The following is a 20,884-nucleotide window of genomic DNA, read 5'->3' on the forward strand; positions in this document are numbered from 1 at the left end:
AGCTCCACCAACATTCTTGGCTTCCCTAGAGCTTTGCCCCCGACTTAACACCCACCACACCCCTGTGCCCTCTGCCACGCTGGCTGCCCCCTTCGCCTCCACCCCCAAAACTCAGTCTCTTATGTGTCTGGGACAGAGGGTACCCTGGCTGACTTGCCCATCTGTGCCCACGTTGCCTCCCCACATGTTTCCCAAATCCCTTGCCGCAGCCAGGCGGGGGGTGGGGGGACTGGCCAGGGAGCAGAGGAGGTATGATGTGGGGGAGAGGGTGTGGAATGGAGGTCAGGAAGAGCCCAAATGGGGGTGTTGGAGCGGGTAGAGATGTGCTGGGGTTGAATGGGAGGGAATGCAATCCTAAAAAAACTGATGCAGGGGGTGCCTGGCAGCGGGGCAGGGGAGCCCTGGGGCGGCTGCCGTCTGGTGGAAGGGAAGGCATGTGGGCTGTTATCACAGGCAGGGATGGGGCCCCCGGTGGCCGGCCTGCCGGGAGGTCATGATGCCTCGGCAGCCCCGGCGGGGGGGGGGGTGGGGGTCACAGTGAGCAGCTTGTGCTCTGGGGAGCCCTCATGGGAGAGGAAGCACTTGTCCCCTAGAGGAAAGGGGGGGCCGATTAATCGGGGCGCTAACGAGCAGCAGGGAGAGGAAGCTCAGAGGGACGGGGGAGGCGGCTCCATCGATCCGAGCCGCGGAACCGGCAGCTGAAAAAAAAAAGTGAGAAGGGAATCGATCTGAGGGAAACAGCAGCTGCTGGGGATTAGAGCCCGCGGTCCACCCGCGGCCGAGCGGCCACCCCTCCCCTGCGGCAGGCCTGCCCTGCCAGTCGCAGCCCCTGCCTGGCCCGGGAAAGGGGCCCAGGAATGGCTCCCCCGGGAGGCAGGGAACCACTCTGCTCACCCTTGGCTGCAAGGTCAGGTCAGGCCCCATCCATCACGGGTCACCCCAGCATAGAGCCCCCCCACCCACAGCCCCGCCCCAACCCTGGCCCTGCATGGCACCCTGGGGGGGCCGTCCCCAGCCTCTCATCAAAGTAGCTTCCTCAGCGGCCCCTTGGCTGGGCTTCTCCACAAGCCAGCTGCCCCAAGCTGAGGAGACAAGACCCCTGGGGTCATGGGCTACCTCTGGCAGTGTCTGTGGGGAAAGAGGTTGGCACTGAGAGCAGCTGCTGAGTTAGCACTCAGAGTCTCCCAGTGACCACGGACAGTCCCCATCTCTGCCCCCTGCCCAGGCGGCCCCCCGCCACATTCACCCCTCCCTGCTAGACTGCCAGACCCTTCCAGCACTTCCTCCCCCACCTCTTTATCCTCCCTAGCCTCTCTCTTCCCCTTTCTCCTAGTATTGATTTTTCTTTACTCGGCTTTTTTTTTTTTTAAAGGTGATTTAATTGCTTTTTTAAGGTTACTTCAGTCTGGGGCTCTGCCAAGAAAGCGGGGAGCTGCCCCCCAATCTCCCCAGCACTGGTTGCTGCCCAGGACTCAGTGCCTGTCACAAAATTGTCCTGCCATCCAGTGAGAACACAGGGCCATTCTCCCCAACCTACTGGCCTCCAGCATGAGTCCAAAGCACACCCTCTTTCCTCCTGAGGGCACGTCAGGGAGCCTTCAGCCTCTGGAAGGAATGAAGCTGGGTGATAACCCGGTATGGTGGGGCAGGGTGGCAGAGGGTGGTGAGGGGAGTTCCGGGCCACTGGGAAATGGAACAGCAGTTAGCTCCACGCGCCCCCCACCACTGCCTCGCAGCCGGCTGCCTCCCATTGTCCCCACGTCCCCATCACCCAGTCTCCCAGACCCCAGGCATGTGGTCGTGCTCAGTGAGAGCCCCCCGCCATGTCCTTTCAGCCCATCCCTTGGTCTTTTCCCCCCATTCCTCCAGCCTCTTCCATCACCGCCCCAGTCCCCTTACGCCCCCTTTGCCTCTGGCCGCCGTCCTTTCTCCCCTCCCTCTCCCCGCTTCCCCGCCTGCCTCCCTCTCTGCCCGGCTGCAGTTGGGTGATAATCTCCCTCATTTAGCCTCCCGGCTGCTTCCCCGGCTCATTGCCCAGCTGGTCCCTGGGGCCTGGCCCAGCTTCTTCCCCACCCCCACCCCCAGCCCGGCGCCCAAGCTCCCCCGTCCCTTCCTCGCGTCCCCCACCCGCTCCCAGGGGACCAGCTGCCCCCTGCAGTGAGCATCAGGGCCAAGTGTGGCTAGCTGGGACCCAAGCTGGGTGTGAGCAAAAGGCAGGGGCTGCCAAGGACTCTGGGGGTGAGAATGTGGGTGCAGGTTGCTGGCGGGTGGGGGCGGGGGGGGGTGGAAGGAAGTGCAGGGTCAGGATATGAAGCCTTAGCCAGGCATCCTCCACCCTCCAGTTGTCCCCATTCCCCAGATTTGTTCCCAGTCCAGTTCTCCACCCACCCACCTACCCCCAACCCCCAAGGGCTGAACTAGGCTTCCTGACAGAAAGGGAATGGTGGATGGCCTGAGAGGCAGAGATTAGAGTGGTGTCTGTATGTACAGCCTGACAAGGCAGGGCATGGGAACTGGGCGGGGGAGGGGCCGGGGGAGGGGCGGCAGAGAGGTGAGGGAAGGCAGGAGGGTTCTGATTCAAAGCACCTGGTAGGGGGCATAGAGGCTTTATTTGGGCAAAATGCTCCAAAAGGTAAACCTTGAGACCTCCCAGGGTTCCAAAGAGCCTCCAAGGCCCATCCCACCCCCCAAGCTCTTGGGTTGCCTCTTCTCCCAGCAGGGACCCCTAAGCTGAGCTGCATTTGCCCCTTCCCCCAATTTGTGGGCCTTAGACTCCCGGCCTGGGTGGCCCCACTCCTAACTGACATGACCCCCGAACTCCTAGAAAGCATTCTCCTAGGGAGAGGCCCCAGCCTCCCCCTGCTCCCGGAGTACAACCCCTGGCCACCCTGCCCAGCCCAGACACCCATCCCAGGCCTGGCTCTGCTGCGGACCAAGGCATGAGCCAGTGTGGGACAGACGTGGGCGGGAAGGGACACGGATGGGGGTGCGGAGGCCAGGACTGGGCCAGGCCTGGCTGGTGAGCGAGCAGCGGTGACAAACGGGCTGTGCGGGGGCCGAGGGGCGGGGGGCGGACGGCGGCTGATTTATCTGGGTTATTTATGCCGCGGACGAGGCAGGAGAAGCGGTTAATGAGAGTCCCAGGGAAGGGGGTGGGGAGGTCCGGACGTGATCTGAGGCAACTGAAGAGGGTTAGCGTCCCGCCGCCGGGCCCTGCCCCCACTGCCCGCCAGCACTCTGCACCCCCTAGCCTGTCCGAGGGCCAGCCCAGCCCTGAGCCCTCTCCTGTGGCTGGCACTGACAACCCCGCATCCTGTTTCAGGGATGCCTGAGCCGAGGCAGTGGGTCACTGGGATTGAAGGGGACCATGTGCAAGATCGAGGGGCGGATGGAGGAACTGGGGGAGGGGGCCAGGAAAGGGAGAGCAGGGAAGGAAGAAAGATGAAAAAATCTTGGCTGGTCAGAAACTGACCAAGTCTGTGGGGCCTGTGGGGGAGGGCTGGGGTGGGAAGAGGCCAATGTGGGACTGGGTGGGCAGCTGGCAACCTCGGAGCTGAGGCTGGAGAGAGGGCAAAAGGCACTGGGGTGCAGATCTGGTCAGCCAGGAGTCGTCATGGGGGTCTGAGCCGCAAAGACAGGCCGGGGGATGCTGGTCAGAGAGAAGAGACAACCGGGCAAGGAGGGGGGAAGAAGATCCAGAGGAGGGGGAGGGCTTTGCAGCAGTGAAAGCTGCTGGGAGCAGATAAGGCAGCACGGGAGCAGGAGGGATTAAAGCTCTGAGGGGCTGGGGCGGGGCGAGGCATGGGACACGGGGGTGGGGGGAGGCAGGGAGGAGGGGGCTGAGGCCAAGACATCAGGGCCAAGGAGATGAGTGCGAGAAACGAGGGCTACAAAGGAGCAGGATTTAATCAGAGGCCGGAGGTGGTCATCGCCTGGGAATTGAAGGGACTCCTGATCATCTCTTCAGAGGAGGGGGACTTTTCCGCCATTGATGGAGGCCCCATACCCTGTGCCTGTTGGGGTAGCAGAGCTAAGCGGAGGGGTGCATTGCTGAGGGGAGGGTACAGATTGTTGGGGAGGGGAGTGGCAGGGGCCGACCCTGGGGGCCACCCAGCTCTGGCTGGAACTTGGACAGGCAGGACATACAGCGCCTCCTTGAGGTGGCCAGTGGAACACAGACTGTCATGGGGACTTGACCACAATCAAGGATGCACAGCCAGCCCGCCCTGGGATGCAGACCCCATCACGTCCTGGGCGGCAAGGGCCAATGTTTCAGAGGGGGTTTCCTTGTGGGGAGGGGCGTGGGCACGGAAGGGAGCAGTGGCTTCCGCAGGCTCAAGCCTGAGACCTGATGGCACTCACCACTCCTTGCCCTCCTCTTCTCCAAGCCTTTCAGAGGGTGTGCCTGGGGAGAGTGAAGCCCCTGCTCCCTCCAGACGAGGGCTGAGGGCGGTTCATAGGTGGCCCAGGCGGTGGAGGGGAGCCTGTAGGGAAGGAAGGGGAGGAGGAGGAAGGGGTGAGGGCGGCAGGCGGGGCAGAGTAATTGCATGTTTGTCAGTTCTCCTGTCTCTGCACACGAGGGAGCGTGTGTGGTGGTGGGTGTCGCTTCGCCTGGAGGAGTCTGTGTCTGTTGGCAGAGGTGTCAGTGTGTCTGTCTCAGGGGTCTGGGCTCCCCTTGGCCCCCGCCCCCACTTTGTGTTTTGGGGAGCGTGGCTCTGGGCACACCCAGCTGTGCTCCATGCGGATGCGGCAGATGTGGCAGGGCCCCAGCTGTGCCTGCTTCCCGGAGAGGGGGAGGGGGCTGCAATCTGCTCCCCCGATAATGGCTGCTGAGTGCCAGGGGGAGGGAACGGAGATGGGGGTGGGAAGGAGGCCCAGGCGGGAGGGAGATGAGGGCCCTGCCCCCGCCCCACCCCATCCTGGCCAGCCTCCCCCCAGTCTGTGTTCTTGGCTCAGCCTCTCCCCCTGGCCGTCTCCTGAAGCCCATCCAGATTTCTCTCCATGCTCAGTCCCCGTCCCCAGCTCTCCTCCTCTTGTCACCCCATCCAGCTTAGTGCCAGGGACCCACCCCCTCCCCGGCCCCCAGCTTGCTCTCCCTCGCTGATTTTACAGAGTAATCTTTTTATGGAAACCAAGAAAAGCGCTAATGGCAGGAGAGCACCCCTCCCCCGCATCCCTCCCCCCTCCCCCCTCCTTCCCACCCCAGTTCCCTCCGTTCTAGCAGGGCCAGCATCCTCCTACCCTTACAGGGCCAATGAGGTCCCGGAGGTGGTGAAGGGGGCTCTGCACGGTCCCCTCCAGAGGCAGGGTTCTCCCACATCCCGGGCTCTGCCTGGTGCCCTAATAGGTGGAGGGGTGCTAGGCCCCGCCCAGGGCAGACTGGGCTGGAGAGGAGTGAGGGGCATTGGAAATTCTCTCCTTAGACCCCTCTCCACCTGAGCACACATCACAGTCACTCCGTGTGTGTGTGTGTGTGTGTGTGTGTGTGTGTGTGTGTGTGGGTGGTGCCCGCCACAGAGACCTCAGCTTCACTAGCCCCTCTACACTTCAAACACTGACCCCGTCCCTGTCCAGTGCCTGTCCCCACCCCCACCGAGCCCAGGAGGGGGATCCCAGGGGCCAGGGCCTGACACAGACTTATTGGATTTCACGGTGTTTTGCTGAGAAAATAATTAAATTATCATATTTATGATGAAGCTGCCATGGCCTTTGCCAACCACTCGGAACAGAAGGGTCAGGACTGGGGGGAGGAGAGGAAGGGACCCAGCCCCTGGCCCTGTGGCCCACCCCTCTCCCAGCCCTTCCCTCAGGGGGCTGACCCCTGCCCAGAGGAGACATCTGCAGCCCCCTCGGGACCCCATGCAGAGGTGACAGGAGGTCTGGGCGGGAGGCAGAGACTGGAGGGACCAGGAATGGGAAGCAAGAAAAGGGCTGAGTCCAGGCAGGTTGTAGGTCAGGACCAGTAAAAACCCCTGGTCATTTCACACGTGCTCTGACACAGCCTACGGGGCCTCCAGGGGCTGGGAGGTCACACCGAGCCCCATCCCCAGGCCACCCTTAGCCCAGCTCCTGAAAAAGTGCATCTTCCTAACTGCCCAGCTCTGGAGCTCTGAAATCCTGGGCTCTGTCCCGACCCTGGTGCTGATACCCAGGCCCCGGCGCCCTGCTGCTGCCACCCATTCCTGCTGCCAGGACCCCCTCCTCCCTCCCGCCCACGCCCTGCCCCCCCATCCTCTTTGGGTAATTAGATTCCTCTCAATTAGCAGATTATGATCATTACCAGCTCAGCTGGCAACTAAGCTCCGCACCCACAGCTGGGGAAAGGGGGGCACCAGGAGGGGCACACGGGGGTCACGGGCAAACATGAGAGGTGGCTGGGTTTCCCTGGGGCTTCAGGAATGTGGAAGGGAGACTGAGACCCACCCCACAAAGGGCAGAGCCAGGGTGGAGGGAGGTGGCCAGGGCCCCTCCCCTCCTAGAACAGAGCAGCTCCCACTGTGCTTCTGGAGAGAAAGGCACCAGCTCAGACCCACCCTGCCTGCCAGGGACCAGGAGACAGATACCAGGCCTCGGGCGGGAGAGAAACCCCCACCCCACCAAAAGCCAGGCTGGGAGCAGATGGAGCTGGCAAAGTAGAGAGCGGGCCAGGGCCGGCGCTCGGCAGGAGCCAAGGAGAGTGGGCACCTAGCGACCCAACCTTGGGCCCTGGGCTCCCAGTCCCCGTGCCTGCCGCCTGCACCCCACGACCCAACCGCAATCCTTCCCCTTCCCTTCAGAATCCTGACACTCCGGAGCCTGAGCCAGGCCCAGTGGAGAGGAGCAGGGAGGCAGCCTCGGGGTGGAGGCGGGGCCCGCGCGCTGGGAGCCTTGAGGGCCTTCCTCCAGGGCAGCGCGAGAGGCTGGGGCAGCGGGAGGGGGAGAGTCACCAGGGCTCCAGATTCATTATTCATGAGCCCACAGCAACGACTCCAATTTAAATGCTAATGTGGGGGGGCCTGACTCAGCTGCCCCCCTCCCACCCGCATCCCCAGCCCAGGCACAAGCGGAGTCCGTGCTGGCTCCAAGGTTCACCCGGGTTTATTAGGGAGTGGAGAGGGAGGCCACCCGTCCCCCGGCCACCCGCGCGGCTCCCCGCGTGCATGAAGAGCCCGCCTGGCTTCCTCCAGTCCCTCCTGGACAGAGGCTGCCCATGCAGACAGGAGCCTCACGGCAAGCGGATAGGAGCCGGGGCGGGGGGTGGGGGGGTTCTGGGAGCCCCCCTCAGAGGATGATCTGGTTGGTGAAGCTGCGGCTCAGCTCCTTGTGCGGCAGAACAATCGAGTTCAGGATGAGCACCTCGGCAGGGATCCGGACGCGGCAGCCTGCGTGTGGACGAGTGCACCCGAGGGAGGCCGTGGGGAGGGGAGGGGAGAGGCGATGAGCTGGGGGCCACCGCCACCTGGAAGGGATCCCTCCCGGTCCGTCTGTGCCCCAGCCTCACGCCCCCTGTGACGCACACAGGACCTGGCACGCAGCAGGCATGGGAAATGTTTGCTAAGGGAATAAAACCCACACACGCGCGCACACACATGCACACACGCACACAGGCTCCCACAGGGCACGGCCCTCACCCGTGGAGGTTTCTCACCGCGAGGGCCCCGGGAAGCCTACCGAGGATGGTGATGGCGGGCAGCAGCCGCCCATCCTTGAATAAGCTCTCGCTGTCCACGTGGGCTCGGGGGTCGTTGGGATTGGGGTCATTGGGCGTGCCCTCCACGCGGGCCCAGCGCCCCACCGTGCTCCCCCAGCCCACGATGCTGTGCAGAACACACGTGTGCTCCTGCCAAACAGCATGACGGGAGGTGAGGGGCTGAGGAGGGGCCAGGTGCAGGGCCCCTGGGGCTCGCCCCTCCCCGCGGCCTCTCGGGGCGCCACACCTGCCGCGTGCACCTGGACGCCCACCTGCAGCGCGGCTCCGTGGAGGACGATGCTCTCTCGGAGCCGCACGCCCTCGCCCACGGTCACCCCTTCCCCGATGGAGACGTTGGGGCCCAGCTGTGGAGAAGAGCAGAACCAATCCAATCCCCTCACAGAACAGATAAGGGGGAAGGGACCTGCTTGAGGCCACAACAGGCCACGACAAAGTGGAGAGACCACTCTGACCTTGGGAGGTATCCCCACCCATCCCGGTGGCCACCTTCCTTCCCCTGGGCGGGGCCACCACTTACCACAGCCGATGGGGCCACCTTAGCCGTTGGGTGGATGTAAACATTTCCTAGAAGCAGAAGAGAGGATCTGGGGGCAAATACCCCAAACCACATCTGGTTCAGGGAGGGCAGGGATTGAGACTTGACCTCTGCATCTGAGGTGAGGAGTCATGGCTCAGAGGGGAGAGGGGACTGGGCTGGGGGGCAAAGCTTAGGAATTGGGGCAGGACGGGTACCTCGAATCCGTGGGCCCCCTGGGGTGTGCTTGGCCAGGCGTTCTGGGTGAGTGAGCTGGTACTGGCTCAGATAGAGGCGGGAGGCGTAGAGGGCTGAGCTGGAGGCCAGAAAGTGGAGCAGGGGCTCAAGGGCCAGCAGAGCCTGTGCCCACCACCCCAAAGTCTCAACTGCTAGGTGACCCAACCACCGCATCAGAGGCACCTCCCATACCCTGCAGACTTGATCTGACTCCAGATACCGTCAGTGAGGTGCACATAGATCTGGCCCTGCCCTGCCAGGGCGGAGAACACATCCTGTTCCAGGCGGATGGTACCTGCCCCGGGCCACAAGCCTGAAGAGTCCTCCCTGGCGCAAAGGAAGGGGATGCTGACATCAGTTCTCCAGGTGAGCCGGACTAGGGGGCCAACCCAGTCTTTTGGGAATAGGAATCAGAGTGAATCCCACCACCTCTCCAGGTCTGATCAGATCTGCTCCAAAGGGATGCCCACATCCCAGGAAGCTCTCCCATCACCCTCACATACATCATCCCCTCTCCTCCCCAAGCTGTGTCCCCAGGCACAGACCTGCTGCCCATCCTGCCCCATCCAGATGGAGTTTGACCAGACCTGGCTTCTCCCCCTTTCCCCCTTCTCCCCCACCCATCCACTCCTCTGAACCCCTCTCTGGTCACCCTCCCTTTCACTGGATGGAATGAAACACAGACAGACTCACCCCAGAGGAAGGCAGCTGGTGAGGGCAGAGACAGTCACAGAAAGAGAGGGAGAGAGATGGTGGAGATGCCAGCTCAGCAGAAACAGACCGAGAGGCCAGGAGAGATGGAGAGAGAAGGAGAGAGATGGGTGGGAATGAGACGATGGTGATGAGTGAATTAGGCATGAGATGGGAAGATGGGTAGGGGAGGAGGGAGCAAAGGCAGGGATCCACAGAAGGGAACAGGTCCCAGGCCTCAGCCTGAGAGAGAGAGAGAGAGAGAGAGAGAGAGTGTGTGTGAGTGTGTGTGTGTGTGTGTGTGTGTGTCTGCACCCAAGCCTGTGTGCGCCCAAGTGTGTGTGCTGCCGTCTGTTCTGAAAGGCATCTCTGGGACACTCAGGGCTTGAGAGAAATGGACCAGAAGGGGAGTGGGCAGGCGGTGACAGAAGAGGAACTGGGATGGATAAGGAAGAGGGACAGAATGAGGTTAGGAAGGGAGGGACTGGGAGGCTCGGCTGGAGATGACAAGTGGCGATGAGAAGGAGAAGGAAGGTGAGCGGGTGGAGACGGAGCCTGCAGAGACTGGGGGGCGGGGGGCCATGACCAGGGGCACTTGCGGTCACAGGGCCACGGAGCCTGCCTCACAGTTGGCCATCCTGCTGATTACGCTGGAAGACATCCCGAAGGGGCTTCAGGGCTTCCGGGGAGAAGAGGTAGATGCCGCAGTTGATGATGTCACTGACAAACGTGCTGGGCTTCTCCACGTAGTGCAGGACCTGAGGACAGGGTGGGCTGGGCTCAGTGGAGGAGAGGCCACTGCCACCAACCCCTAAGGCCCTCTGACTTCCAGGTTGTCCCTGCTGCCGGAGTGGTCTTCCTAAAGTGCAGACTGCATCTTGCCACTGGCCTTCACCTTCAAGATAAGTCTGAACTCATGCCTTTCTCCTGCCCACCTCCCAGTACTTCCAGAACACAACTCCATGCTACTGTATACCTGTGCTGGGAATGCCCCGTTCCAACTCTTCATCTGGAAAACACGGTTTTCAAAACCCAGCTGGCACTGTCACTTCCTCTATGAGTCCACTCTGCCCCAGAGCTGGCTTCTCAGGTCTGGGCACCTCTGGCCTCTGGCCACACCTCACGGGTAGCACTTGTATCACTTGTGATGGTTAGTTTTTGACCGTCTCTCCCACTAGTCCAAGGGTTCCTGAGAAGCAGGGATTGTCCTTCGGCTGTTTCCCTCACACCTAGCTAGTGCCTAGCATAAAACTTCAAAATAAAATGTGTGTGTGTGTGTGTGTGTTTACATGTATTTTTACTACCAAAGCTTGAACAAATAAAAGAGGTGCATGAAAGTCAGTCAGGCTCAGGGGCAGGGAGCTTCACAAACAGGGACAGAGACCCTCTGCCTTGCCGATTATGCTCCGACCTCCATAATTCTGGAGGCGCTGTGCTGTTTCCTGCCTCTGGGCCTTTGCACATGCCTTCCTGTCTCCTTCATGTAAACAAATCTAAAACTCATCTCAGAACATGCCTTCTCCAGGGAGCTCTCCCCTCCCCCACCCAGGCAAGGCTGGGTTGGGCTTCCTTTTGTGCTCCCAAAGTGCCCTGATCATTCATCTCCTGTCAGCCCTTCACTCTCGCCAACCTCTCTAGAAGGGATATGAGATGAACAACCTGTTTCACAAGACTGGGGCCCATCCCAAAGTGTTCCAGCATTCTCTAGAGGCTGGGGGATGGTGAGGAACAGAGCAGGTGCCCAGCCAGACCCCTCTGTGCTCTCACCTCATGCGTCTGTGGATTCTCTACAATGCAGCCGTAGTTGAGGGATTGTGTCCTGTTAGCCTGAAAGACAGACACACCGAGACAGTGACCTGCCAGCTCCAGGGCAGCAAGGTCTGTTTTCTCTTTCTTTCCCTCTCCCATTGCACCGGGCACGCATCAGCAAGGGTGAGAGCTGGCAGCTGCCGCCACCCCTGGCCCGCTCCCTACTGCTGAGCAGCCAGAGGGCTCGGGGTCCCCACCGCCACCTCCACGGCTGGGGTTTCTGGCCCATCTCCCTCCTGATGACTGATCCCACTCCACCCTCCTGGGCTGCCCCTCCCTCCCAACACCTACATTCCAGAAACCTTTCTGGATCACCCCCTCTGCACCCTCCAGCCCCCCTTGCTGCCTCACCGTGGTGCCAAGGAGCAAGAAGGGGTGAGGCTGGTGTCTGTGGACATCCAACATAGCGCTCAAGGGGAAGTCGGAGCAGACATCAGCATTGAGCACGAAGAAGGCTTCGGGGCCTCCAGCCAGAATCTGGTCCCGGAAATGGTAGAGACCACCCCCTGTGCCCAGTGGGGCAAATTCCTGCAGGTACCTGTCCCCAAGACCCCAGGGCCAGCTCAGTGAGATCAGAGGAGACAGATACCAGGAGCCTGGGCACCTGACTCCTCCTGTTCCCAGAGGTACACCTGCCCGAGGCCCACAGAGAAACTCAATATATTCAGGGATTCCGAGATGACCAAGTAAGAATCCTCCTAGTATGTGAGGGTAAAGTCCAGCGAATGCTGACTCACCTCACTCCCGAGAACCAGAGGTTTAGGGCACGGCCCCCCAACCCCATAGAGCATGCATGCACAGACACCTGATTGGAAGGTTAAACTCCTGCTGGGCAGCTTCTAGGAACCGGGTAAGGGGCTCATCAGGTTGGTAGAAGCCAATGAGCAGAATCTCCTGCATCCCAGGGACCTGGGGACAAGGGAAGAGGTTGGAAGAAAAAAATATCTGATAGTAGGGAATGAAAGGAGGGAGAAATCCCTGATACTGGCCCATAAGTCTGGAGATCACAGTTTCATTCTCAGCTGTGGGGCCCCTGGGCACTCACTTTACCACTCTGGTCTGTTTTCTCCTCTGGACAATGAGGAAGTTGGAGGAAGTCTCTGCCCCTGATCTTCTAATCTTTTATTATTCTATGATCCCCTGCCTCCTCACATCTGAATTGGGGCTCACCCTAGGGATGATTTTTGCTTACGAGGCTGTGTTAAATAATAACCCATTCAGGGACTTCCCTAGTGGTCCAGTGGTAAAGAATCCGGCTTCTAATGCAGGGGACGTGGGTTCAATCCCTGCTTGGGGAACTAAGATCCCACATGCTGCAGGGCAACTAGGCCTGCGCACCACAACTACTGAGCTCACGTGCCTCAACTAGAGAGCCTAAGTGCCGCGAACAACAGAGCCCACGTGCCCTGGAGCCCATGTGCCACAACCAAAGAGAGAAAACCTGCGCGCCACGACTAGAGAGAAGCCTATGTGCCTCAATGAAAGACCATGCATGCCTCAATGAAGATCTCACGTGCCACAACTAAGACCCAATGCAGCCAAAAGAAGAAAAAAAAATAACCCATTCATTTCCCCCCCATATTTATTATCTGTCAATCTGAGCCTGAGATGAGGATATCATTTATCAAGAGCCTACATTGTACTAGGCACTTTACAAACATCATCGCAAGCTTCACCACCCCACAAAGCAGGTCTAATCACCTCCATTTTACAAGTAAGGAACCTAAGGCTCAGAAAGGGTGGGAAATTTACCCAAGTCCTTACAGCAGGCAGAGACTGGATTCAAATAAAACCGTGCCTGCTTCAATACCAAAAGCAATAAAGAAATTAGCTCCACAGTGAGCAAAGGTATGAGTTCTGTGCTTTGCTGTCATTAAGGTTCCCCTGTTACAGTGTTAAATTGTCTCTGAGATTCTTGCCTGATCTCACATTCCATGCTTTAAAAATAGGAGTGAAATCTGAGCACAAGGCCAGAGGAGAGACTAGGTTAGGGGAAGACAGCAGGGCAGCTGTACTGCACAACTCCAGGGGGCGACATTCACATTTTCATTTGTAAATTGTGGTCCCTGTGGGAAGGTCATGGTTGAAAAGAGGGAAATAAAGCATGAAGAACATGAGCAGGAAGTGGGGTGGGAGAGCGGAGCCTATGGGGTTACCTGGGCACAAGCCTCAATGTGGTGCTGGATCATAGGGACCCCCGCCACAGGAAACAGGGGTTTGGGCACCTCAAATGACAAAGGCCTGAAGCGAGTCCCTGGGAGAGGAGAAAGAAGCACATTTCAGCTTTCTGTCTCCCTCTGCCCCTACCCCACCAACCACTCCAGCCCAACCTCCTCCCCCCATTCTCCTGGCTCCTCACCCTTTTGAGGGCCTCCAATCAGGATCACTGCTTTGAGCATGATGGCGATTGCTACCTAAACCTCAAATCCCAACAGAGAAGTCAGGCTCAGATCTCACACCCCAACCCAGGAACCTGACTCATACCCCAAACAAGCCCCAAACCCCAAAGAGCAACAGAGTCCTCCTGGAGGATGTAAACCCGAAGTTCAATATAGACCTGCCCAGGATACAACACCTCACAAATCCCACACAACTCAAATCCCAGCCTAGACTCCAGCCCGCCTTCAAACCCCACAGTGATTTCACCCAATTCACACCCCACAATTTGGCCCCTAACAGACTTCCCTCTGGCCACAAATTCAGCAAACTCAGAAACTCAGCAAGAGACGCTCTTCTCAGACCCCAAACCTCAAAAAACCGAAACCCCAAACCCACTGATTTCCAATTGTTGCTTCCTCACTCTAGATGTTAAGCCCTGAACCCAAATAGTGAACCCTGAATATTGAACCCCAGAACCTGAGTGAGCTGCAAATATTCAACTACAATCCTAAGAATGAATCCCACGTACTGAACTAACACTGATCCGCATCTGATACATCCCAAATCCTAGCAAAAAACCTATATAGGCTGAACCTGAATCCTAAAACTAACCTCTAGGTGATGAACCCTGAATCAAAAGACTGATTCCTTTAGCATCCCAAACACCGAACCTACCAAGTCCCTGATTACCGATACTGATGACAAGTACTGAATCTCTGGATTCGGAGAACTGACTGCTGACCCTCTGAACCCCACAACTGACTCTGACTAATAAATCCTAGGCTCGCGTAGCCAGGGGTTGTGGGACCAGCACAAGAGCGGAAGTGCGGAGAGCCAGCCAAGACCTCCGAGCCGCTCTCGGTCCACCGTCCGTCCTTTGCCCTGTACCCCTTTCGCCGCCCCTCCACCAGCTCCCTTTACCACTAGTTCCCTTTTGCCAGATCTGTCGCCCGCTACTGCTTGCTCCTTCCGCGCACGTGTCTTCTCGCAACTCGCGAGAATTCCTTCGCGGAGTCTGCCGGGAATTGTAGTTTTTACTATCTGCTTGCTTTCTAATCAAAAGAGAGGAGGTGGGATTTATGGGAGAATATGGGGGCGTGGCCAAGGAATCTAGCGGGGGCGGATATAAATAAGAAGGGTGGAGCCTGAGAAGCAGAGGTTGGAATTTAAGATTAGGACATGAGCTATCTGGGAAAGGGCTCAGGGGTACGAGTCAAAGCTGAGAGCCGGATCACAGGGAAGAGCGAGGCTAGAGACCCGAGGGGGTGTGGCTAGCCTTGAAATGGGCGGGGGCAGAGTGCAAACCCCCCGGGAGTGGGCAGGGCTTGGGGTATACAAAAGAGAAGGCGGAGTCGTAGGCTCCTCTGCCAGCCTGGGAAGGGAGAGAACTTTTGACCGTGAGAGAAGTCATCTCAGGTTTATTGTCTGCAAATGAAACACTGGACTAGGCACTCTCCAAACATCCGGACCCCAACATTCTGTGACCTTGGTGTGTAGGTCTGGAATAAGAGTGGGTGCAAATGCAGGGGAAATGGCGTCTCAAAAGAATAGAATAGACGCGGAGAGTCAGAGAGAGCAGCTTTATTAAGCATGATGAAGAAGGGTTGTCTGTCCCACCCACCCGGGGCTCCAGCCAGGGCGAAGGGTCTGAGGGGCCCTTTCAGGCCACGTCCACGCGAGCGAAGCTCTGGTCCATGCCCAGGCTGTTCTCCACGTATACCTCGTACTTGCCGCGTCCTCGGGCGTGGCCCGGCGGATAGTCAGCGTCGTGGTGGCGCTGCCGATCTCGAAGAACACTTTAGGTGGGAAGAGGGGGAGAGCAGGTCCTGGGGTCAGTTTACGTGCGCCCTGGACGGGCTAATTAGCCAACTCTGTTCTTCGCCTCCCAAGTTCCCCGCCTCCCATCCCACTCGCGCGGGTTTCTAGGCCCCGTCCCGCCCAAGCTCCCGCTCCAGACGCTGTCCTTACAAGTACAGCAAGTACCTCCACCCCCACGTCGTCCTCAACGATGTACTCCCTGTCCTTTGTCCAGCCCACGTCGGGCGCAGCCTCGCTCATGATCACGGCAATCAACGTTACCGTGGTGCCTTTGCGCGCCTTAGTGTTATCCGGTCCCTTCTGAATCTTCGCCGGTACTAGAGGAAGGGAAAGAGCCACCCAGGGAGGGAGGGACCTAGAGGTGAGATGGGCAGGGACATGACCTCCCCAGCTAATGCCTGGCTCTAAATATGTGATGGATTTAAGCTCGCTGTGTGACATTGAGCAAGTCTTTAGCCTCTCTGGGGTATCATCTCGACTGTCAAGAGGGACTAATGCTGCCCTTCACAGAGTGAGTGGAGGATCAAAAGAGATTCTAGTGGTGAAAGTCCGGGAATGTTCGCACATCTCCTGGTGCCTTGGAAATTGCCCTGGGATGAGAGCCAGAAGACCAGGGCACTAACCCTGGCTCTGCTTCTGGCTCGCTGTGACCTTGGGGTCCTGGAATCGAGTGACAAGCCCACGGCAGACTTCTTAGGCTGGATGGGACAGAATTCTGGTGTGGGAAAGGCCTCTGCCTCAGGCTGTGCCGGGGCTGGGCCACATCCCCATCCGGACATGCCAAGGCAAGGCCCAGCGGTCAAAGCGGCTAGACCCGGCTGCGGGCTCCCGCTGGGTGGTGCTGCTCTGCTCGGTGGCACTGCACCCAGGGTGCGCATACCTTCCACGAGGATGCGCGCCGACTAGGAGCACTGGCCGAAGGGGTTGGTTACATTGATGCTCTACCGGTCCAGGTCTGCCAGCTCGCCATTGCGCACCACCAGTGCGACTACATCTCGGTCCTCGAAGACGTAGCGATACTTGGGCCCGTCGCGCAGCTCCTTGCCATCCTTGCCGTCCTTGCCGTCCTTGCCGTCCAGCGGATGAATGGATCCGGGAAAGCCGAAATGCGGCAGGTCAGCTTTGCTGTGCTGCCCTCGGTCAGCACCACATCCTTCAGCTGCTCCAGCACTCACGGCGGCCCCTTCTCGTGCAGCTCCTTCCGGGACCTACCGGCATTCCAGGTCAGGGCCCAGAGCTCCCATGACAAGACCCTGGCCCACCTGCAGCCCTGTCCATTAGTACATCGTTCCCTGCCCACCCCTCAGCCCACTAGACCCTTAAACAAGGCGGTGGGGGGGGGGGGGTAGGGAAAGCGGCTACTCCTGAATTGTTACCCTAATAAAATTGTCTACTGTGTGTCAGTCACCCTTCCACACCTGGGTAACTGCTCTCCCCTAAGTCCAGTGACCCTAGCAGTCCATGACCCTGTGCTCATCCCTCCTCCACCCCCCAAATGCAGTCATGAGCATTCTGCAGCTCCAGCTCCCTTCCTCCAGAGGTTCTCCAGGGCTGCCTCCTCACCTGTGGCCCTGGTATGAGGCCTGGATGTGAATGGCCGCCTTCTGGACCTGGGGGTCCTTGATATCCAGGGTACCTCCTGGAGGTGGGGCTGCAGCCACCGGTTTTTTGGCTGGGGAGCTGCTTTGGACATCTGGGGAGCAGAAAACAAAGGGGTCTAGACTGACACAGAAACTCTGAACTTCAGCCCTTTCCCTGTGGATTCAGAACATCCCCCGAAGTGGGAGTGTCCAGGGCTGACCTGAGGATCTGGACTCACCGTGAGGGGTCAACTTCAGGACTTGGGTCGACTAGCTGGGTAGCAGGTGGCACGGAGCCCTTCCAGATGGCACAGCAAGGGCACGGGCAGGTGCTCAGCCCCAGGCCCAGGTTTTGTACATCACTCCCCTCCTTGCCTTGTTTGGCATAATTGCCCCAAACACTTGGGGACCCCAGCCCCCGCCCCCTGACCCAAGGAGGCTCCTTATCTAGCCTGAGGATGCCTGGGATGCTAGCTCAGCCACTGGGGCAGCCCCCGGGGGGGATATCTGAGCAGCTCTGGGGTGCACCACACATCAGCGCCCAGACAGCTGGGCAGCTGGACATGGCCCCATCCCCTCCTAGAGCAGGGAGTAGCCATCTCACTCCCAGGAGGACCAGACGAGGCCTCAGGTCGACAAGAGACTCAGCTCCTTGTTGGGGCAGTTTACACTCAGGTCAGTCCCTGGACAGTGGGACAATGTGTCCTTCCCAGACACACTCAGTTAAGGGTTTTGAGTGTTTGTGGAGGTGCCCTTGAATGAAGCCAGAGTAGCTATGGACTTCACTGTCCATCTAGCCAATTATGAGAGGGCTACGTGGCAGTCAGGACCAATCTGGAAGTACCTTACTCCCCCCACCCCAGGAGTCTAGGGTTGTCATTTCCACACTGTGCCTCCTGGTGGTAAACTGAGATAAACCTAGACGGGGCCTTAAAGATTTTTGAGAACAGCATCCTCTCCTGCCATCCCATTCCCACTCACTCCCCTCCATGTGACATGGTAGGGTCTGGCTGGGCTATACTGTCCCTGGAGATTGGCACTAACACTGAAACTCTAAGTCTTGGGCAGACTTAAGTCTGGGGCAGACTTGGGCACCCTCTCTGGGCATAAGCTGGTGCATAGGGGCATCAGACCACCTGGGGTGAAGGGGTTAATCCCTCTAAGACTTACCTGGGCTCCAGTCTGCCCAGGCCAGGGCACCAGGTGAGCCTTGCTTCTGTTCATTGTAACTGCCCGCCCAGGTGCGAAGCGCTGTCACCTTTTGATCAGAGCAATTTCGACACGGCTCTGCTGACATAAATTACCCTTGCTCCTCTGGGTTTGGAACAAGCAGTTCACATGCCATTTTCAATGGAGATGAGAAGAAAGCTCAAGATCAGAAGGGGGACAGGAGAAGAATTTTACCGTTTATCAAGATATGAGTTCAGGCACCTCATTTTTATATGAAAACACTTGCAGTGTGTAGGGGATTAGAGATTCTCACAGGCAAACTGTATATCTTCGTCACTAAAATGGCAGGTGGGAAAGGTGTCTCTCTGGTCCCTTCCAGCTGGCTTTAATATCCTGTTATTTTATGATGCTGGGGCTTGCCTCTTCCCTGGGGTCCTGAGAAGCCAAAGAGGCCAGGCTGGGCTGGGCAGAGGGTTGTTTGGGCTACTGCCAAGGGGCCTTCAACCTCAATCAGCAACACACCAGCACCAGCTGCCCCTGCTCATGGAGAAAGTCTTTATTCCTATTACATTGCCAAAACAGAGTTTGCAGTGTGGGGAAGGGTGGGGGGAACAGTCCCTCTGGACACAAGAACTGGCTCCCTGTCCCCCTATCTCAAGGCGGAGCAGCTCAGTTATAGGTCCCAGTGACCCTTCCATAGCACTGCGGGGGGCAGCTAGAGTCAAGGCACCTTAGCACCCAGGGGACCTCCTGGCTTGCTGTGGGAATAAGAAGGTCCAGCTTAAGTGTCCCTGAGTCCTAGGAAAATGCTCGTCTATGGCCCCATCACAGCGGACACGCCGACCTGAGCACTCACAGCTGCCCTGTGCAGCGGGTGCCCTGTGTGTCCTGACTGGTGCTCTAACACTGAAGAGCGTGGACACATGGGCCTGTCCTGGTTTCCTCTACAGCTCTTCACACCACCTGCTCGCACCAATCATCACGATGACACCCCCTCTGCTCCAGAGGTCAGGACCAGAGCTGCCCTGCCTCCTGAGCCGGGACTGGGGTGTGGGCTGATCCATTCCAGAGCCCAGCATCCTCCCAGCTGTGCTGATGGAACATGTGAGAAGAGGTGGGGGCCACCAGTCTGCTTAGAGGGTGGTGGTGGGTATTCAGTGGTCCTGCCAGGATTCCAGAAACTTTAGAGGGAGAAACAGACCTACACCTTTCCTCCCGCTAGGAATAAGAGAGAGGTGAGGGGCCAGGAGGGTCAGGGGTTGAGGGAGGAAGGTCCCAAGGTACCAGCTGGTATACCTTGGCTCTCATTGGCCCAGAGAAGGCTAGAATGCCCCTGTCCCCGTACCCCCAGCCATCCCTCCCCATAGACCACACACATAGGTCCTGCTGCTTGCTGTTTTTATTTCCCTTGTGACAGACAGACACACAGCTGCACAGACAGCTGGATGGCTGGGGGGATGGTCAGGATAACATAGGCAATAGGGATTGGATGGCAGGGAGACTTCATAAAAGTCAATAAATAAATAAATACGAATAGGAAGAAGGGTAAAGGCCACAGAGAGGAGGTGGGGACATGCTCGGGCCAGCACAGTGCCCAGAGCTGCACCCACTGGGATGGGAGGAGAGCGCTGGCTCGAGAGACTACCACCTCCAGCCTTCAGCCCTCCACGCTTCTCCTTCTGGGGATGCTGGCAGCTGGCCACCCACCCCCACCTGGGTCCTCTCTCCTCTCCCTCCCCCACCTCGCTGCCCTCTCTCACATACTGGCTCTGCCTCCCTGGCACTGTCTCCACGTCCTGTCCCTGCTTCACTAACACTCCCAGCCCGCGGCCTGTAGACACCCTGGGCCGCCCCTTTCTTCCTCTCCAGCCACTCACACCCTCCTGGGTTGGTTCTCCCCCAGGTACCCTGTCTCCCTCCCCCAGAACCTTCCTACAGTCTCCCCCTCTCTACCCCTCGGCTTCTCTTCCTCATCACTTGCCCATTCCCTTCCTGCCTCTCTTCCTGTTCCTGACCCCACCCAGCCTGGCCAACGGGTCTCCCGCTCTGGCTCTGGCCAGGTGGCATTGGCCAAAGCCTGGGGTCTCTGTCCCCGCAGGTCCATGAGGTAATAGCCCGGCCGGATGTTGCTGCTGGTGGTGTCCGAAGCCCCGGGCCCACCCGGCTCAGTGTGGGCCCTGGAATGTCCCGGGGCATCAGCGGGAACCCCGAGTCGAAGCCCAAGGCCAGGCTGTGGTCCGAGCAGCTAGGGGCTGCCTGGGTAGGAGCGGAGCAGCACCTTGTGACGGGTGGCGGCCTCGGCCCGGCGGCGCCGCTGCTCACCCAGGAACTCCTTGAGCCGGTTAGTGGTGAAGGTGAGCGTCTGGCGGCGCAGCTTCATCAGGTAGGCGTCCTGCAGCCACGGGTGGGCCAGGCAGTCCTGCAGGGAGGGGCGGCTCCTGCCAGGCCAAGCCAGGGACAGTGAGCACGGAGGCAGGGCTCCTAGAGCACAGTGGGGCCCCACCCTCCCAGAGATGGGGGTCCCAATCATGGATCCACCCCTAGTGAGTGCGCTTGGACAACGCTGAGACTCAGTTTCCCAGTCTCTGAAATGGGGACAGTGATTCTGCCTATGTCATAGGGCTGTTATGGGCTGTAAATGGTGGTAGTACAGCCACGTAGGAGGAGTAGGAAGAGTAACAGTAGCAGCAGCAGCAGCAGTGCATTACTGGGGCGGGGGAGGAGTTGGGGGGCTTAGGCATGGGCTGGGCCAGGGCAGTCTGAGGCCAGAGGCAGGTGACGCCGGGAGGTTGGCAGGTGTGGGACCCACTTACCAGGGATGTACTGAGAGGACTTTTCGCAAGAAGAGGGTGGCGCTCTGCGACGTGTTGGGGTACAGCTGGAAGGCATCAAAGCGGCCCCCCACAATGCGAGCCTCCGTTTCCTGGGGGTCTGCCTCATAGAACGGGGAGCGTCCACTAAGCCTGTAGAGGAGACAGTTCAGCTGACAGATGCAGA

The 20,884-nt window shown here is 59.1% G+C and overlaps 3 protein-coding genes across 14 annotated transcripts in view; all 3 read right to left on the reverse strand.

Moving 5' to 3' along the window:
• Positions 1 to 630: 630 nt before the first annotated feature.
• GMPPA (GDP-mannose pyrophosphorylase A) lies at positions 631 to 14,297 on the reverse strand. Of its 6 annotated transcripts, none has more exons than XM_057746841.1 (13): positions 13,300 to 14,297; positions 13,097 to 13,194; positions 11,746 to 11,849; positions 11,292 to 11,478; positions 10,899 to 10,958; positions 9,759 to 9,889; positions 8,634 to 8,768; positions 8,423 to 8,520; positions 8,208 to 8,341; positions 7,942 to 8,034; positions 7,651 to 7,819; positions 4,363 to 4,484; positions 631 to 698 (listed from the first exon to the last, which is right to left on the reverse strand). In XM_057746841.1, exons 1-12 carry the CDS (start codon positions 13,337 to 13,339, stop codon positions 4,393 to 4,395), a joined length of 1,341 nt encoding a protein of 446 aa, XP_057602824.1. In that variant the 5' UTR covers positions 13,340 to 14,297; the 3' UTR covers positions 631 to 698; positions 4,363 to 4,392. The 6 variants fall into 6 exon arrangements, 4 of the variants coding, with proteins under 4 accessions (XP_057602824.1, XP_057602826.1, XP_057602825.1 ...); XM_057746843.1 differs by lacking the exons at positions 631 to 698; positions 4,363 to 4,484 and adding an exon at positions 7,060 to 7,361 and having other exon boundaries at positions 8,208 to 8,254; positions 13,300 to 13,360; positions 13,932 to 14,297; XR_009055199.1 differs by lacking the exon at positions 631 to 698 and having other exon boundaries at positions 4,406 to 4,484; positions 7,917 to 8,034.
• A 653-nt stretch (positions 14,298 to 14,950) lies between these two features.
• On the reverse strand, positions 14,951 to 19,248 carry SPEGNB (SPEG neighbor). Its single transcript, XM_057744934.1, is given in 7 exon segments — positions 14,951 to 15,053; positions 15,056 to 15,120; positions 15,316 to 15,454; positions 16,018 to 16,189; positions 16,192 to 16,345; positions 16,701 to 16,830; positions 17,888 to 19,248. Coding segments are annotated over 7 exon segments (861 nt in total). The 5' UTR covers positions 18,015 to 19,248; the 3' UTR covers positions 14,951 to 14,979.
• A 7-nt stretch (positions 19,249 to 19,255) lies between these two features.
• SPEG (striated muscle enriched protein kinase) overlaps positions 19,256 to 20,884 on the reverse strand; it is a 55,702-nt gene continuing 54,073 nt past the window's right edge. For all 7 annotated transcript variants that reach the window (XM_057744924.1, XM_057744927.1, XM_057744926.1 and 4 more), the window contains 2 exons: positions 20,701 to 20,850; positions 19,256 to 20,325 (listed from right to left, as the gene is read on the reverse strand). In XM_057744924.1, coding sequence (XP_057600907.1) covers positions 20,133 to 20,325; positions 20,701 to 20,850 — 343 coding nt within the window. In that variant the 3' untranslated portion in view covers positions 19,256 to 20,132. The remainder of the gene's footprint in view (positions 20,326 to 20,700; positions 20,851 to 20,884) is intronic.

This window comes from Hippopotamus amphibius, chromosome 8 (genome assembly GCF_030028045.1).
Source record: "Hippopotamus amphibius kiboko isolate mHipAmp2 chromosome 8, mHipAmp2.hap2, whole genome shotgun sequence".
NCBI lineage: Eukaryota > Metazoa > Chordata > Mammalia > Artiodactyla > Hippopotamidae > Hippopotamus > Hippopotamus amphibius.

Excerpts from the sequence above, each read along its gene's own strand:
- GMPPA (XM_057746840.1), bottom strand. The coding sequence starts at position 13,339 with ATGCTCAAAGCAGTGATCCTGATTGGAGGCCCTCAAAAGG. Across the intron at positions 11,479-11,745 it reads GAGTTTAACCTTCCAATCAG|GTACCTGCAGGAATTTGCCC; the intron begins GTGTCTGTGCAT and ends TCTTGGGGACAG. Across the intron at positions 9,890-10,898 it reads AGAATCCACAGACGCATGAG|GTCCTGCACTACGTGGAGAA; the intron begins GTGAGAGCACAG and ends CCCTGTCCTCAG.